This window comes from Alexandromys fortis, unplaced genomic scaffold (assembly GCF_014885135.2).
Source record: "Alexandromys fortis isolate MF-2015 unplaced genomic scaffold, M_Fortis_MF-2015_v1.1 scaffold_39, whole genome shotgun sequence".
Classification (NCBI taxonomy): domain Eukaryota; kingdom Metazoa; phylum Chordata; class Mammalia; order Rodentia; family Cricetidae; genus Alexandromys; species Alexandromys fortis.
Genome location: NW_026067918.1, coordinates 9,163,009 through 9,181,784, shown reverse-complemented (window position 1 = coordinate 9,181,784; position 18,776 = coordinate 9,163,009). Strand labels below are relative to the sequence as shown.

The following is an 18,776-nucleotide window of genomic DNA, read 5'->3' as shown; positions in this document are numbered from 1 at the left end:
GAAAAGCAAGACCGAGTGGCTTTGACTCATTTCCTCTGAAAGATGTGGTCATCTCGAGAAACAGAACGATCAAAATAGAAAACACAGAACCTTTGCGAGCTACTCGACTCTCAAGGGTATTTAAGTTTTAAATAGCTTCTAAACAGTCTCACTTTAAAAAAAAAGGGAGAGAGAGAAAGAAAACTTCTGAAACAGCGCACAGCGTGAGGTCCTGGGTTCAATTCCAAAAAAGGAAACAAAACAAAACAAAACCAAAAACACCACCAGCAACGAAAGAGCCGGGTGTAGTAACGCGAGCTTTTAATTCCAGCACTCAGGCGGGGTGGGGGGAGGGGGTGGCGTAGGCAGGCGTTTCTTTGAGTTGGAGACCAGCCTTGTCTGTGTAGTGAGTTCAAGAACAGCCAGGGCTAAGTCAAGACAACATCTCAAAAAGAGCCAAACACAGGCACACCAAAGAAAGAAAGGCCCTGGTCAGTGGCCGGGCATGCCTTGTATGAACCAATCTCAGGGTTTAAAAACCCAGTGTTTAAAAAAAAATTTTTTTTTTTTTTTTTTGCAGGGCAGTGGTGGCGCACTCCTTTAATCCCAGCAGAGGCAGGCTGGTCTCTGTGAGTTAGAGGCCAGCCTGCTCTACAAAGTGAGTTCCAGGACAGCCTGATTTACAAGAGCTAGTTCCAGAACAGGCTCCAAAACTACTGAAAAACCCTGTCTCCAAAAACAAAAACAAAAGCAAACAAACAAAAAATGTATATGGTTTCAGCATGAAGGTTTTTTTTTCCTTGTCATCCACTATTCCCTGAGCAACAGTGTATGGCACATATATCCATAAAATTTCCATTGTATTGGGTATTAAACTGACTTAAAGATGACTTAAGATACACGGGATGATGAACTTGGCTTATAGGTAAATACTACACGTTGTAGAGTAAAAGCCTCACATATCTGTGGCTCTGTGCCATGGGGAAGGGGGCCTGGGACGATTCCCTCCCTGATCTAGAGGACAGGATTAGGGACTTACTCTAGGAGCCTCTGGTTCCAGACGACTTACACTGTTTTTCATCAGAACTAATTACAGAGTGTATTTTAACTTGTTAGGGGTGTGTAGAACAGAAGGACAACAAGAAGAAAGCAAGCCCTGTTCCTATCCACTCAGCTGCGGGAGGCAGGTGTGTGGGAGTCCGGTCTCCCTGCGTCACCTCCACAGCCCTGTTTTTATTTTACTTAAAGGGACTCGATTTTCCATCTAAAGACACTTGACCGATTTTGAGAAGGATATACAGAAGGGTAAGGTTACAGCCAATGTTTGCATACCAGTTAAAGCGCTGCTAGGAGTGAACCCAGCGGCGGACAGTTTGCCTAGCGCGCAGGAAACCCTAGCTCTCTCCCCAGGGTCCAAGACAACAAAACTGCTTTGGGTGCTGGAACGAGTTAATCTCCTGTGATTTGTCTTTCAGTTTGTTTGTTTGTTTGTTTGTTTTGAGGAAGTAGGAGTGCTAAAATTATTCCTGGTACCCCAAAATTCCCATGGGCTGAGGCCATGAGTGTTGTCGGACAGCCTCAACATCCATGTTTCAGGGGCCCCTAGAGTGACCAAAATCTGTGGACACTCAACTCCTTTTATATAGCACAGCATAACATAGCATAGCATTTGTACATAACCCCTACACATATATTTTAAATAATTTCTAAAACACCCCATGATGATTAACAGGATGTAAACACTATTAAAATAGTTGTACTGTGTTGCTCAAAAAATAAGAAGAAAAGTGTCTGCGTGTTTTAGAAAAGTCCGGACAGACACCGTTTTCTGTCTGAATGTTGTTGTTGTTGTTTTAATTACAGTTTGGTTGGATGCAGAGATGTGGATACACAGAGTGGGCGGCCACTGAACAACTTCCAGCTCTTCTCTCCCAGGTAATTGCAAGGTGAAAACAAGGGACCAGCCAGCAGTCTGCACTGCCAGGCTCTAGGGCCAAGAGCTGCCCAGAACAAGGAAGCACTGTCATCGTGGGCTCCGGACTTTCACAAGTGCATCTAGGTGCCAAACGTGCCCGGGTGGTGAGTAGCAAGGTCTAGCTTGGGTCTAGCCATTTTAAGAGAATGTGCCTATAGCCTCCAGGTCTCAATTGAAAAGCTCTCATGCACACCATGGCCTGTCATCCCAGCCTTTGGGAGGCTGAGGCAAGAGGCTCACGAATTGGAGGCTAGCCTGGGCTATGTAGAGAATTCAAATCCAACCCTCAAGGGAGGTAATAGTTGAAAGCTGACAAACCTGTTATTTCCTGGACATCAAGGCAATTTATCTCTTCCCTAAGGATTATCTAATGTTTTCCCTGTGTGGACACAGCTGTGGACACCTGGGATGGGCGTAACAGTGGGGCTCAGGAGATCTGTGGTCTAAGGTCATTCCAGGAGAAGGCAGGAGAGCTCCAGAGCTGCGCCTGTGATCCGCGCTCCTGCCAGGTGGAAGGGCTTAATCCATACTTAGGCTTCTGAGAATCTGGTGGAAGATGAATGGCTGGGAGCCGAAGGAGTGCCCGGCTCCCTGGACCAGGGAAGAATGAATGAGGTCATGTTTGCGGAGGACTTTGAGCTCTTGAGATGAAAGCAAATCAAGAGGAAGGTGTTATTAACTGAAGGTGTTATTATCTTAATCGGAGAGGACAATGCAAGGCCAGTGAAACACTGCCATAAAAACATGCCCATTAATAACAAATGAAACACAGCGATAGCCTCAGAACAAAATCCTGGCTGCATCAACGGCAGGGCAACAGAGCTGGCGATGATGCAGCAACAATCTGAGTCTGTCTTTCCCTGTGTGGTGCACATGGAACAAGATTGTTGTGAGCCAGCCCCAAAGCAGGCTCACAGCTGCTGGATCCTAACTCTAGGCAGCCCCATGCTCAGCACTTCCGGGGAGCTAGGCACCTCTCCCTTTCATGTGGGGGCCACCAGGAATCCCATTTTCCGGGCGAGGCACTGAGGGACACGGGAGGAAAGGATTCTGCCCAGCATCACGTAGTGACACGTGGTGCTGCACCCCGCTACCTCCTGTACGACCAGTGATCACTTCAGTGGGGCTCAAGTGGTTTCAGAGGCGCTGAGGTATCCGCCGGGGAGGTCCTGAGGGGCAGAAGGGTACCCGCTTGTTTCAGTAATGATAGAGGATAGAGAGCCGGCGGTCCCACCCTCGCCTTCACAGCACCCTCGATTGATTTCCTGGCTATTCCTTTCTCCTTCCTTTCCACATCTTTGTCCATTTTTGTTTTTACTTTGTTCTTTGAGATGGAGTCTTCACATTGCCCAGGCTGGCTTTGAACTCACTAGGCAGCCAAAACTGACCTTGGACATCTGATCCCAGGGTTGGGATCAGAAGCCCACATCAGCTTCCAGGCTCTTCCTCCTTTCTACCTCTTATGCCCTGGACTCAAACAGCTCCAACAAAACAGAGAGAGAGAATTTAAGGGTGCCGAATTCAAGCCAGGTGGTGGTGGCACACACATTTAATCCCAGCACTTGGGAGGCAGAGGCAGGCCTATCTCTGTGAGTTCAAGGCCAACCTGTTCTACAAGAACTAGTTCCAGGACAGGCTCCAAAAACTACAGGGAAACCCTGCCTCGAGAAGAGAGAGAGGGAGGAGGGTGCAGAATTCCTAAGAAGCCTAAAGCTTGGGGAACACACAGAACCCTCCTAGGCAAGGTCAGGTAGTTACCATCACTACGAACAAGATCAAGGTTGGGTGTGTCAGGAAGTTCATTTCATCCCCCACCCTCCTTTCTTCCCTTCCCTCCCTCATTTCCTGCCTGCCTGTCTTCCTCTAATACTTCCACTTTTTTTAATAAAAGGCAGGGTCTTCCTATGTAGCTCTGCGTGGCCTGGAACTTGCTGACTTCAGGGCAAAACTGAGATTTGAGTCCACACCCCCGTGTCTACAATCAAAGGCAATGCTGTCTACCTACCCCTCGCTGTCCTGAAACTCAGTGTGTAGACTCACTATGCACATGCCCCTAAACATACGTTCTACTTTCCAGTCCAGTCAGCCTGCTGGAATCTCCCTAGGAAACACCTTTCCTCTGTGTTGTTGCAGACAGAAAACCACGGCTAATCCCCCAGGGATGAGTCCCTGCTGGTTTATACCAGATTATGTTTTCCACAAACCATCACGAGCCTCACAAAGGACAAAGGCCAGACCACTCCCCGCCTAGGTAAGGCCATTCCCCCAAAGCAGCGCTGTGGCCTGAACACCCTGTGCTGTACCTGGCGGGCAGGTGATAAGACAGCCCCACCTCGGGTTGCTAGGTGTGTCTTAGTCCTCAGAGGAAGGGAGACAAAGGGAGGGAGGGTTGAGGGACTGCCTCCCGCACAGTCTCCTCCTCCTCAAACTAAACTACTGCTTCCTGTTCAGTCGCCAGAATCTCCCTGGGAAAGTAATGCGGAGGCCTCAGAGCTGGGCATTCCAGCTCTCTGATGAGAACAGCTGTCCACTGAAGAGGCTGCGAGCCAGCTCGGCCCTAGCTCTCTCTGTTCTTCACTCTCCTCACTTAGTAGAGCAATATATATGAGAAACAAAGACCCAAAGCCTGTACATCACACACCACACACACACACACACACACACACACACACACACACACACACACACACTCTAAGGAGCCATGCAGGCATCCTCGTACTTTCCTACTGAGCACAATTCAAGAGGTCTAAAGCCGGCACCTTTGCAGTCCCCGGGAAGACCCTTCCCAAATTCCTGCTCTGCTTTCTTCACCTGTCGTGATGGCAAAATTCCCATCAGTCATTCTCCAGTTCTCAATTCCTGACCTTCCAGGAACTACAGTGGCTTTGGTCTGCCTATCGGTGAGACTCGGTTCATCCCTCACATCTCCCTCATATTAGTGGCAGCCCCGAACCAATTGGATACCTCTCTGAACGAGCTGGCTTTTCATCCTTTTCGTGACTCAGTGAGGCAATTCTTATCAAGCTAGCAATTATAGATCATAAGGAAATAGTCCGAGGAGGCTCGTTAGAGCAGAAGCAGGGATGGATTTGGGTAAATAAAGGAAATGGAAGTGGGTCGTAAGCACTCGGGAGCTGAGTGTGGTGGGATATATCTGTAATCCCAGCACTCAAGAGCTCCAGGCAGGAGGACCACTGTGAATTTAGAGGCTAGCCAAGGATACATAGCAAGACCCCCATCTCAAATACCCAAGGAGACCCAGCTCTACCACTCCTGGGTGTGGTAGACTCCGAGACCAAATACTCCTGGGTATTTACCAGAAGGCCTCCAGGACAACATGTCACAGACACTTGCACATCCATGTTGACCGCAGCAGTGTGCACAACAGCTGAGTCATGGAACCAACCTTGTCCAAGAAAAGGAAAGGTGAAGGAAGATGCACTGGACATACACAGTGGAATAAAATATTCTTATACTTATTATCCCATGTGTATGAATGTTTCCCTGTGGGCCTGTGCACCAAGTGCTTGCCGGGTGACCACAGAGGTCAGAAGAGGGCATTGGATCCCATGAAACTGGAGAGACAGGTAACTGTGAGCCACCATGTGGGTGCTGAGAATCAAACCCAGGCCCCTGGAAAGAGAAACGAGAGCTCTCAACTGAGCCATCACCTCTCCAGCTCCTGCACAGCGGAGTTTCTGTCCGCCATAATGAAGAACAAAGTTGCGGGACAGGGGTAACACAGGCCTTTAATCTCAGCACTCAGGAGGCAGAGGCAGGTGAATCTCTGTGAGTTCAAGGCCAGCCTGGTCTACAGAGTGAGTTCCAGGACAGGCTCCACGTATCCTTGCAGAAAACCAGAGACAATCATAGTAAGTGAAGGAAGTTAGTTTCAGCAGGACAAGTACGGTGTACTGCCTCTTATCTGTGTTTCTAGATTTTTATATAGTACACAAAATTGTACACGGATAAATGAAGGTGGAAGTGTGATTGTCCAGGGGAACCGAGGGGGCTGACAAGAAGGGGCAAGGGGAGAGAAGTGAGGGGGAGTGTGGGAGGGGACAGGGCACACCTTAAAAAATTGAAAACAAAAGCCAATGTGGCGACTTGGGAAGTTGACTCAGTTGGTGAAGCATTTGAGATGCAAGCACCAGTCCTCACACCAATAACCAAAATAACACCAAAAAAAAAAAAAAAAGCCTGGATGGGGATGGCGCTCAAAAAGCCCCACTTCAACACATGTTGGGAAGGTGGTGGGCCTGCAGGAGGACTGAGCTGGGGGAGCCCAGGCTTGGTCGGCACCTGCTCTGGGTGTGGAGGGGTGGTCCTTCCTCTCTCTGGGGAAAAAGTGTTGACAAATTGGCCCCAAGATTTTTCAGGCTCACCAGGTTAGACTAAGTTAAGTTGCTGTAACTCAGTGCTACCGTTTTACCTCTCACCCAAGCTAAGGTCAGTGGGTCGAGAAAAACTACCCTCAGGGCAGTGACATCATTTTCCAGACGGTTGACTCTTCCAGCTGGCTAGCTGAAGCCCTGGGGCCTGTTTTTGTAAATAAAGTTTTATTGACACACAGCTGTCCCTATTGTTTGTCATCCTGGTGCTAAGGTTGAGTCAAAGCAAAGTTGCTCCTCCACAGACCACAAAAGCCTACGAAGCTTTCAATCAGCTCAGAAGGAGCACGCTCTGTTACTTCCAGAAGGGTCATGTGATTTCTCTGAAGTGGAGGAGGAAAGGGTGTCATTGGTTTCAGACAACTAGGCTCTTGGGCAATGGTGTAAGCTCAAGATTGTTCACTTATCTCTGCATCTGGGAGTTGATTATTAGCTAATTACCAGTTGACTTATTTTCATTTTCTTTTTTGGTTTCTCTGTGCAGCCTTGGCTATCCTGGAACTCACTCTGCAGACCAGGCTGGCCTCGAACTCACAGAGACCCACTGACCTTTGCCTCCTGAGTGCTGGGAATAGAGCCGTGCACCCAACCCAACTTCCTGCGGTAGCCTACCGAGTGCTGGGATGGCGGGTGTGTCTGTTATGAGTGGCTACGGGTTCACTTATTTTTATTTAGTTAGTTATTTTTCGAAATAGGGTTTCTCTATGTACTTTGATTGTCCTGGAATTTGCTCTGTAGTTCAGGCTAGTCTTGAACTCAAAGATCTGCTTGCCTCTGCCTCCTAAGTGCTGGAATTAAAGGTGTGTACCACCACTACTGGGCCTGAGTCTTGGTCTTTAGACCAGTCTGGTCTGGAACTCATTATGTAAAGCAGACTGGTCTTGAAGTTCGGGTAATCCTTCTGCCCCAGTCTCCTGAGTTCTGGGATTAAAGTCATCAAGTTTAGTTTTATTGTTTTATTTGATTATTGTTTTGCAATACTAGGAGTCTTAGTTATTGTTCTATTGCTATGAAAAGACACCATGACCAAGGCAGCTTATAAAAGAAAACATTTAATTGGGGACTTGCTTTCTTACAGTTTCTGAGGGGAGTCCACGGTGATCACGGCTGGGAACATGGCGGCAGGCAGACATGGTGCTGAAGCAATGGCTGTGAGTTTACATCATTCCCACAAGATGGAGGCAAAAAGAAAGTGTGCCTGGGCCCGGTGTGAGGCTTTTGAAACCTCACAACTCCTCAAACAAGGCCACACCTCCTAATTCTTCCTAAACAGTCTACCAACTAGGAACCAAACATCCAAATGCAAGAACCTATAGAGGCCATTCTCTCTCAGATGCAGGAGCCTAAGGAGGCCATTCTCTCTCAAACCACCTCCTTCAGATTAGAATTCATGGTAAACAGTCACTCTATCATTGAGCTGTACTCCAGCCCCGTGCAGGGATTTTTTAAAATTATTACTTGTTTTATTATTTTATTTGCCTGTATGTACATATTCACATGAGGGTTGTGTGTGCATATGCATATGGAGACCACAGGGTTTTTTTTTGTTTTTTGTTTTTTTTCTGGATTATTTTGTTTTTCAAGACAGGGTTTCTCTGTATAACAGTCCTGGCTACCCTGGAACTCACTTTGTAGACCAGGCTGGCCTTGAACTCAGAGATCTTGCCTTTGCTTTGCAAGTGCAGGGATTAATGGCGTGTGCCCAGCCATGTATGTATGTATGTGTGTGTGTGTATATATATATATAAAATCTCCCTATGCAGCCCTGGCTGGCCTCAAACTTACAGTGATTTCCCTCCCTCTGTCTCCTGAGTACCCCTGAGGATGATGCCATTCTCTAGACGAGGTAGGGGGTGGGGAGCCTGGAGGGTGGGCTACCCAAGTCCAGGATAGGAATTCAAACTGACCAGGACCCAGCAGAGAAGAGAGCAATGTTAAAAGAGATACAAGTTTCTCATAAGACAATAAGGTTCCAGTAACTTCCAAGGCCCTAAGAAGTAATTGGGTGGTGAAGAGGGGAGCATGGGGATGGGGGAGAAGGGGAGACAGGCCTTGTGAAGTGGGGAGGGGGCGGGGAATTGAGAGAGATTGATCTTGGAAAAGTCAGGCATAGGCTCACATCTGTGATCCTAGCAGTCAGGAGAATGAAGCAGGGAGATTGCCAAGAGTTCAAGGTTAGTCTGGAGTATATAGCATGTTTCAGGCCAGCCTAGATTACAGAGTAAACTATGTCTCAAAAAAAGAAAAGAAAAGAAAAAGAAAATCCTGGACCAGAGCTTATTTAAGATAAAGCTCCGATTGTTTTACAGTTCGGTAGTGAAGCTTCCCTGTCCGCAGTGAACAAACCGCGGAGTGCTGTTCCCTGACTCCCAGACGGCAGAGCACACTGATTACTCTCTGGACCCAGCGTGCGGCTGTTCATAAACACAGTGCAGGGTTTGGCCAGAAGAGGAAGGAAGTGCTTAGTGTGCACAGGAGCACTGGGTCGTGCACACAGAAGTGGGAAACCCCCAGGATGTGCCTTGCCAGGTCAACATGCTTGCCCGTCTTGGCCGGGTTGGCTGCGCTCTGAGGCTCAGGGGCAGCTAGAGCAGCCTTGTGTCCTGCCTTCCGGCGGCTTCTAGATCAGAACAGAGCCACTGTCAGAGTTGTGTTTGGAGCCTGAGTGTCAGGACGCACAGAGTAAAAACAACCCCCAAAACCCAGACTGAACCTAAAGGGAAAGAACTGAGCAATGAGATAGGGTGCCTGCCTGCCAGGCCTGGCTGGGAAATGGTTTCAAAAGCACAGAGTTCGCAATTGCATTTCAAGGCGGTTCCATTACTTCTCTGCCAGAGTTCTTGGAGAAAGGTTGAAGACCAGGAGTCTGTGTGGGGGTGGTGTATACCTGGAATCCCATCACTTGGTAGACTGAGGCCAGAGGATTTTAAGTTCCAGGCAGAAAGAGATTCTGTCACAAACAAAACAACCAAAAAAAGACTTCCACGAAGGCAGGCAAGACGATGCGTGACTGAGATCAACATGTACCCGCAACTGGTCTCAAATTCACATTCTTTATCCTACCTCAGCTTCTGCAGGGCTAGGATTTTAGGTGTGACCCGCTAGGTTTGATCCAGGACTTAGTTTTTAAAAAGACGGCAGCCGCAAGGAGGTGAGTTGGGGGAAAGAGAAGAGCAGAGTGTGCGGTCCAGCCAACAATCCCAGCACTTGGGGGGCTGTGCCAGGAGGACTGTGAGTCTCCCATCACCCTGCCTGCCATGGAGACTCTGCCTCTGAAAACCAAAGAAAAAGACAAATCCACCGGGGCTGGCCTGGTGTGCTGGTTGGCTCTGTCATCCTATCTCCCGAGGAAACTGAGGCAAAAGGATCATTTGAGCCAGGAGCTTGAAATCTGCCTAAACTGCCTAGAAAGAGCCGGTCTCATGTGCTGGAAAGATGGCTCACTGGTTAAGAAAGCTTGCTGCTCTCCTAGAAGGGCTGAACTCAGTTCCTAGCTCCTACGTTGGGCAGCTCACAACAACCTGTAACTCTTAATTCCAGGGAATCCTTTGTGGGCAATGCACTGGTAACACATACACACATATATAAATAAAAAAATAAAACTTTTTTTTTTTTTTTTTTTGGTTTTTCAAGACAGGGTTTCTCTGTGGCTTTGGAGCCTGTCCTGGAACTAGCTCTTGTAGACCAGGCCGGCCTCGAACTCACAGAGATCTGTCTGCCTCTGCCTCCTGAGTGCTGGGATTAAAGGCGTGCTCCACCACTGCCAGGCAAAAAGCAACATCTTAAAACCAAAACCAGACCCTGTCTCCAAGAGGAGGAGGAGCAGTGAGCGTGGAGAGAGGCAAGGTAGCGGTCACAAGGACAGTGAGTAGGCCTGAGTCACTGTTGGGTCGCTGCAATAGGCTTTCCCTGTGAGGCTGGTGGACTGGCCATGTTTGAGGGAGACCTGGCTGTGGACTCCTATGAACCTCAGGTGAGTTCCTGCTTCCTGTACCTGGGTGAGCTGCAGCATCTTCCTATTGGAAATGGGAACAATATGGGCACACGGTACCTATTCCTTTTGACTTTGGAGGCTTGGGAGCACCTACGTGTAGCAGGTGAGTTCCTACACTCAGCCTTCTGAGGGAGAAAAGCAGCCATGAGCCATGGGCTCACAGGTTGATGTCAGGGAGCAGGTGGGATTTGAGCTGAGATGGAGTTCGCCTTGAAAGACAGGCATGGGAAGGGCATGCGTGGAAGGCGGTTTTCAAAGTAACACTGTGATCAGGAACAGCAGGCTGTTTTTGGGATTCAGGGGAAATAGAGGGAGGAACTTGCTTGGGGGTGAGTGTCTTTCATAAAGTAAGAGCCACAGAAGCTGGCTCTTTTCCAAACTTTTTTTTTTCTTGGTATGGAAGAGCATATACTCAGGGATTAAAGCATGTGTCACCATACCTAGCCTTTGAGGATTCTGTTTTGAGACAGGGTCTCAGGTAGCTCACTCTGGCCTGAGGAGGATGACCTTGAATTCTCCTACTTTGTTCAGCTGCAGCCTGCTGTATGCTGGAATAACAGGCGTGGGCCGTGGCTTGCTCAAACTCCTTTTCATACATAGATTTCATCTTGAACTATAGAAGACTAAGCAAATAATAAATACACACCTCACGGTGCGTAGGAGGGGCCTAATCCTCCCAACAGCACCTAGATGGTAAATGCTAGCTCTGTTTATTGTCTGGTGGGGCTCTCCCCAGTCTTTGAAGGGCCCTAAGCAGACAGTTATCACTTATATAAACAAGCAATTAGCTGGGGAGTAAATGTGTTATTGTAAGGAACTGCTGGTCAGTCAGCAGTGGACCAGGACAGACTGCCAGTTCCTCCATGCTCACGAGGTACTTGGGAGCTGCTGTCCTCACCCTCAGTGCTGCCTCACCTGGCTTTTTTCTTTTGCTCTTTGGTCTCTTTGCCTGGGAGGGGTTAGATGGCCATGGGGGTTGGGCTGATGGGTTAATGAGTTCATGGACTGCAGCCCTGGCCTCTACTCCAGTTTCCGAGGAGGAAGGCTATGGGATCTCTCTCTCTTGATGTCTCCTGAGCTCACATGTGAGAGTGCATGCTTGTATGTGAAAGAGCATGCAGGCACGTCTGCAAATCAAATGTCATTCACTGGACAGTGGTGGCGCACGCCTTTTATCCCAGTACTCGGAGGCAGAAGCAGGCGGATCTCTGAGTTCACAGGATAGCTAGGGCTGTTTCACAGAGAAACCCTGTCTCGAAAAACCAAAAAATAAAAAAAAAAAAAGAATTAAAATAATCATGTCTCAGGTGCTACCCACCCTGTTTTGTGAGGCTTGATCTCAGTGGGACCTGGCATTTGTTGGGTAGGCCAGGCTGGCTGGCTGCTTAGCCAGCCCCAGGATTTGCCTCTTCCAGCTCCCTAGCACTGGAACTGCGATCCGATCCTGTGCCACAACAATGTTTGGCTTTTTAAATGCGGGTTCTGGGGATCAAAGTCAGAACCTCGTGCTTAAAGACAGGCATGTTACCAACTGGGCTACCTCCCAGCTTCAGCTTCCCTTCCCCTCCACTTTTTTTTTTTAAAGACTGAGTCACTTGATACAGCCTAGGTTGGTTAGAAACTTAGAAACTGTGTGGCCGAGGATGACCTTGAACTCCTGATCCTTCTGTCTCTGCTTCTGAATTAACCTTTCCTCCTCTCCTTCCTCCTTTTTTTTTTTTGAGACAGGCTCTTGCTACTTAACCTAGGTTGGCCTTGAACTCACAATCCCCCAGATTTAGCCTCCTAAGTGCTGGGGATGATCACTCCTGTGAACCACACCTCAAAGTAACAGGGTTTTCTTTAAATTTTTTTTAAACTTATTTTTATGTGTCTGTGTTCTTGTATGAGCTTAGGTACACATATCTGTAGGGGTTCATTGAGGCCCAATGGTGTCAGATCTCCCGGAGCCATCTCTCCAGCCCCAAGAGTGGTTTTCTTCTTTCGATTTGAGCACAGGCACAGAGAAGTTCGTGGGAGTGGAGTGGAGTACACCGCTTGCTGGCGCTGTGATGGGGACAGCTGGGCATGGACACACGCTGGGATTGGGTTTCTGAACTCCTCCCTGAGCTGACTAGTCCTCACAGTTCAGCCTGATAAAACAGAGCCAGAGAGAGGGAAGCAGGCAGGCCAGCAAGTGCAGCACACAGGGAGACTCCTGGGTCCTGAGGTACTGCTGTCGGCTGGCTGTAGCTCTCATTGATCAGGATTGCCTAAGATTCCTTCCAAGTTAAATGATCCAGCCAGTACAGGCATTTTGAGGAAACTCTAGGAGAGGCTGAGGGGGTAGGGACTCTGTGGCCCTGCTGTTGGGGGAAGTGGGAGGGGGGGGACGACAATGAAAGGTGTGTGTGGTGGTGGAGGGGTGGGGAGAATAGAAACACAGAAACACCCTGGGAGAAGGAAGAGAATTTGTTCTCACTTTCCCCCTTTGATCTTCTAAGCAACCGCAGTTGAGTATTTATTTTGTTAGAGGTCTGGGCTGTCACTACACTGCCTCCCCCAGACTCCAGCTTCTCTTGGTAAAGAGAGACAGATGCTGGGCTCTGCGCCTGCCTGGTCCGTTTCCGTTCCTTGGAAGGGTGTGGAGGCAGATGAGTGGATACTGAGCTGAAACATTAGTAGCGCATTCTTTGCTCATTGGCTTTGCTGAGCAGAATGTGTAGCCCCAGGTGGAGTTAGCCCCAAACCAAAGGAAGTCAGGCCAACAATGAGGGAAGTGAAGACAGAAATGGACTGGAGTACAGAAACAAGCTTACAAGGTCTGGTATTTGATGGAAACCATCTGTCATGCCAATGTAGCAAACCAGAACCGACCTCCTAACTCCCGACTTCGCTTTGCTTCTCCTTTTATTCCCCACTCTCCGTCTGTGTGTTTCCCAGCGCATACATGCAGAGGCCAGAGAATAATCTCCAGGAGTTGATTATCTCCTTCCACTATAATGGTTCCGATGAGAGAGGGTTTCAGTTGGTAGACCAGATTGGACTGAAACTTACCACATAGCTCAGGCTTTCCTTGAATTCCACAGAAATCTTGCCTCAGACTCCCAAGTGTTGGATTATAGACAGGAACTACCGTGTCTGGCTTCATCGAGATCCTCTCATAGATGTATTTATTATATTCACCCCTATTTTTTTTCAAAGTAATCCCTGAGTGGTGTGGGAGGTCCTTCTGTCTATGTGTTGCTTGTATTGGTTAATTAATAAAGAACTGGCTTGGCCTATAGTATGGGAGGAGGAAGGTGGAGTCAGAGAGAAGCCATGGAGCCGCACGTGTTGAAACTTTGCTGGTATGCCAGAATCTTGTGGTGATGCACAGATTACTAGAAATGGGTTAAATTAAGATGTAAGAGTTAGCCAACAAGAATTTAGAGCTAATGGGCCAAGCAGTGTTTTAATTAATACAGTTTCTGTGTGATTATTTGGGGGCTGAGCAGTCAGGAATGAACAAGCAGCCTCCTCCAACACCTGAGCAGAAATAATATAAGAGGACTCTCACTTTTCCAGTGCCAGATCCTGGAGCAACAGGTCAGAAACACAGCAAGGCAAGATGGGGACCATGATGCTAAGGGCAAGGTCTACCCTGGACGTCCACCTTGGAGGAGTCCCTGCTATTCAGCGCTGTATAAACACCATTATTCACTTTGTTCTTGACTGGAAAAGTGAGTTAAGTTATAGACCCACCTGAGGTTTGCAGCCACTGGAGCAAAGAGTTCTGTGCTGGAGGACCAACCTGACAATACTTGTAAAAAGGGTGAATTCATATCTGGCAAGAGACGAAATGGGATCCAGGTGTAGGGTGCATATTTGTAACCCCAGTACTTGGGAGGTTGCGGCAGGATGATTTCTGCAAGTTCAAGGCCAGCCTGAGCTACATGGGCCTTAGTCAGAGGTTCCAAAGCCTTTAGGATAGCTACTGCCTGTATTAGTATAGGCTGCTCACCTGAGCAAGATGCACAACTATCTGCAGATGACACTACAAATGGGTGTGTGTGTGTGTGCATGTGTAAACCAGAGAACAACCCCAGTGTAGCGTCAGGAACACTGTCCACCAATGAGAGCTACTGTTTCAAGGGAGGTGAACAGCAACAGCGTCTCTCATTGGTCTGGAGTGCATCATGTAGGTTAGGTTGGCTGTGATCTAGGAATCACTTGTCTCCCTGGGACTCAGACAAACACTTGCCACCATGTCGGGTTTTGTTTTTGTTTTCTTTTATTTATTTATTTTTTCCAAGACAGGGCTCTTCTGTAGCTTTGGAGTCTGTCCTGGAACTAGCTCTTGTAGACCAGGCCTGCCTCTGCCTCCCAAATGCTAGGATTAAAGGTGTGTGCTACCACCACCTGGCTGTGCCGAGTATTTTTATGTGGCTTCTGGGAATCAAATTCACGCTCCATCCAACTTTTGAGACAAGCACTCTACCAACCATATTGTCTTCCCAGCCCGATGTGGGCTTTAGCCAGCTGAAGCCAACGACCAAGGAAGGGATCAGAGCATGTGTGTTGCTGGACAGATCTGGCTTTGGGAGACATCTGTGTTTCTTCAGAGGGACCCACCCCCAATCTTCTGGCCCAGTATGAACTCTGACAGATCTCCCGAGGCATGCGTTACCTCCCTGGCCCCGCTGCCTGCATAATGCTGTGCTCCAGGGTAGTATCTGTCACCTCCTGCCTGCAGGCCCCAGTTCTTCCTGTTGGGGGAACTATCGAAATGAGCACACGTGTTGTGTGTGGAAAATGTACATGTGGGTTGAAAGCAGGGCAGCCAAAAGGAACAGAATGGAAACTCAAAGGGACTAGTTGTCCTAGGTTCTTTTGTCCTGCGTGTCCACCATGCCCGGGACCCTGGAAGGCTGGTTCTCTGAGGGCGTTCTCTCAAGGGACGCTGAAAAATACAGGGATTTACACAAATGAGGAGACATGCTTGGTATTCACACATAATCTCCCTGCACACAGTTGGACCCTCCCTGGACCAGGTTTTCAAGTGAAAAGCGTTTTTATAGCTTGCCTGATAGCTGTCGCTTCTGGATTTTTCCTCTCCTCTGAGTCTTCTCTCTCAGGCATTCTCCCTGGCCCAGATCTCCAGGGAGAGAACAGAAGGAAGCTAAGGAAGGTCCAGGGAGGAATGCAGGCCTCTGCAGCTCCAGGCCAGGCTCCTTGGAGAGATTAGCTGATTACCTCCCCTTTGTCCTAGGCGCGGACTGAGGCTCTTTCCAAAACTTTATCAGTGTGTTTAGACCGTAGATGAAAATTCAAACTCAATTCACAGAAACTTTTGTTGATCCAGAACTTTCTCCAAAGTAGCTATCCCTTTCTCTTTCTCCCATTGTCACTTTCTATAAACAAGTCTTTGGGGGCTGCCATACAGCTCAGTTGGTAGCTTGCTTGCCTATATCCACAAAGCCCTGGATTCACTCTCCAACATCCTGACCACTGAATAGATTGGACATGCTAGTAAACCTAGCACTTGGGAGGTGGAGGCAGGACTAGAATAGAAAAAGGATATATTTTAAAGATTTATTTATATGTATGAGTGTTGCTAATTTTTGTTTGTTGGTTTTTTTTTTCCAAACAGAGTGCCAATACATAGCTCTGATTGTTCTGGAACTTACTCTGTAGACCAGGCTGGCCTCAAACTCAGAGATCCGCCTGCCTCTGCCTCCCATGTGCTGATATTGAAGTTGTGCACCGTTGTGCCTGGCCCTGTATAAGTGTTTTGCTTGAATGTATGTCTGTGTACCATGTGCAGTTCCTTGTGCCTCAGGTCAGAAGAGGCCATCAGATCCCCTGGAACTAGAGTTACAGATGGTTATGAAGCACTGTGTGCTGGGAATCAAACCTAGGTCCTTTGTAAGAAAAGAAGATGAGCCATCTCTCCAGAGTCACCAACAGGGGATCTTGTCATTGTCAGTACTTAGATGGGAGACCCGCATCTTGAAAATAAAAATTGATGTGTTGCTTTTGTTTGTCTATCTGTGGTTTCTGTTGTTTTGTACGAGGCGAGGTTTTATGTAGCCCTAAGCTAGCCTTGAACTCGATGCAACTGAAGTTCCTAAGCCTCCTTTTCTACCTCCCAAAGGCTGGAATCACATGGCTCTAGAGTCTCGGTCCCTGGTGGTTTACTGTCACCTAGCAGGTGCAAGGAAGGACCTGTGTGCAGAGAAAGGAATACGGCTTCAGTTCCTTCCCTAAGATACATCTGGAAGCCCATGGTTAGGCCAGGGGCTGCGGGGAGAGTTCCAAACTCTGCCAGGAGTTCTGGGCCCTGGATGAGTGTGTTTGGAGCAGAGACTTGGCCTCCCTCGGCAACAGCCAACATGAGTGACAGGGAAGGGAGAAAACCAAGGCGGTGGTTCATAACTTTAGCAAAGACAGTTGGTCACTACTAAGAGGATGAATGAGAATGCAGAATACACTTGGGAGGGGGAGGCAGGAGAATCCAAAGTTCAAGGTCAGCCTTGGTAACTGGAAGTACTAGGCTGAGCCAGAAGGTGGTGGCATGGGCCTTTAACCCCAGCACTTGGGAGGCAGCAGCAAGCGGATCTCTGTGAGTTCAAGGCCAACCTGGTCTACCGAGCGAGTTTCAGGACAGCCAGGCTGTAACACAGAGAATCCCTGTGTGTGTCAGGGGGAGTTCTGGGTCAGCATGAACTATACGAGATCTGGTCTCAAAAAGTGGGGGCGGGTGGCAGGGTAAAGGTGCCCGCCAAGCCTGAAGAACTGAGTTCTATCCCCCAAACCCACACAACTGAAGAAAAGACTTCTGTAAGTTATCCTTTGACTACTGGAATCATCTGGTGGCACAGGACACCCACCCACAGGACACAAATAAAATGTAATTAAAAAAACCCAAAGCTTAAATCACAGTCCCCTTACAAACTCCACACACACACACACACACACACACACACACACACACACTAGGAGACAGCTAGAGCTATAAAACAGTTTTACAAACCTAAACAAGGCAAGCAAGCCTTCACTCCAAACTACTCTGTGTGTTGCTGAATATTGAAGTCATGCTGAAACAGTTCAAATTCTTCCTGATCAGTCTCCCCTCCAGGGAAACAAAAACAAACAAACAAAAATATTCCAAAACCTCATCAAATCCACAAATACCGAAATGTCTGTAATTAACTGAGCAATGACGTCTTCTGCATGCCCGAGCTTCTGTTTCGTGGTGTGGTGTGTGTGTGTGTGTGTGTGTGTGTGTGTGCGCGCGCAGGCGCGTACACGGAATCCCTAGGTCTGCTCTAGCTAGGTCTGACCCCCTTTTTGTTCGGGAACTCTTCACCCATAGGCCACACATAGGCCTTTCCAAAGTCTCCAAAGAACAATTCAAAAGGGACAGGCTTGAAAGTGACAATCTTGAGTTGATGCTCGACCAAGTCAAACCCAAAGGCTATCTGAGCTATAGAGGGAAGGGGGCACAAACGGCTTACACAGAGGGGACGGCCACATCTTAGCGGGTCACCCAGCCACCCCCATGCAGTCTTGCTGACCATTTGGGACGCTGGGTTGTCAGAGCATTTGGGGTTTGGCGGGAGGGGCACGAGGGAGGTGGATGCTCCCCGTTGGGGTCTGACCTCGACAGATGCACAGGAGGTGGGGCCCTGGCTGCCAGGGCGGGGCGGCTCGCTTTGGGATTCAGGGACAAAGGCGCGCGAGCTCGAGGCAGGCCTCCCCGGGGCCACGGTGATCGAACCGGGACCCTGCTCGAGCCCGGAGGGGACCACGCTCCTCCCGCCTGGCGCAGCCGGGGCCTCTCGGCCATGGCGGGGCAGCTCCAGGAGATCCAGATGCTTGCCCAGCGTTGCCGCTGAGCCCCGGGTCGCGTCCGCGCCGCAGCCTCCGCGCGAAGCACGCGCCGCCGGCTCCCACCGCAGCTCGCTTCCCATTGGCTGGCCGGCCCGCGGGCGCTCCCGCCCCGCCGCCCCATTGGCTGAGGCCGTCGCGGTCCCTCTCCCGCCCCTCCCTCGCTCGCCAGCCGCCGCTGACATCACGCGGCCTGAGGCGGCGGCGCCCCCCGGCTCAGCCCCGCAGCCCCCTCAAGGTAGAGGCGCCGCCGCGGTGCCCGGCGGAGAATGGTGCGCGCCCTGCAGGCCGCTCCCCGCCGCCTCCGCCGCAGCGCCTCAGCCGAGCGGGCCGCGGCTGGACGCCGACCCCCGCATCGGGCGTGCGGCCGGCCGGCGCGCTGAGGCGCGGAGACGGTAGCCCGGCGACGCCGCGGTCGCAGCCGTCATGGGGGCCCTGACGAGCCGGCAGCACGCGGGCGTGGAGGAGGTGGACATCCCGTCCAATTCCGTGTACCGCTACCCGCCCAAGTCCGGTGAGGGCCGGGCGCGCGCCGGGGGGCCGGGCGGAGGGGAGGGCGAGCGACGCGGCGGTGGCCCGGGCGGTC

The 18,776-nt window shown here is 49.7% G+C and overlaps 1 protein-coding gene across 6 annotated transcripts in view; it reads left to right on the top strand.

Moving 5' to 3' along the window:
- The first annotated feature begins 18,366 nt into the window (after window positions 1-18,366).
- Rnf157 (ring finger protein 157) overlaps window positions 18,367-18,776 on the top strand; it is a 71,131-nt gene continuing 70,721 nt past the window's right edge. For 4 of the 6 annotated variants that reach the window (XM_050140042.1, XM_050140047.1, XM_050140044.1 and 1 more), the window contains exon 1: window positions 18,367-18,704. In XM_050140042.1, coding sequence (XP_049995999.1) covers window positions 18,617-18,704 — 88 coding nt within the window. In that variant the 5' untranslated portion in view covers window positions 18,367-18,616. The remainder of the gene's footprint in view (window positions 18,705-18,776) is intronic. The other 2 variants (XM_050140043.1, XM_050140045.1) reach the window with 1 other exon arrangement.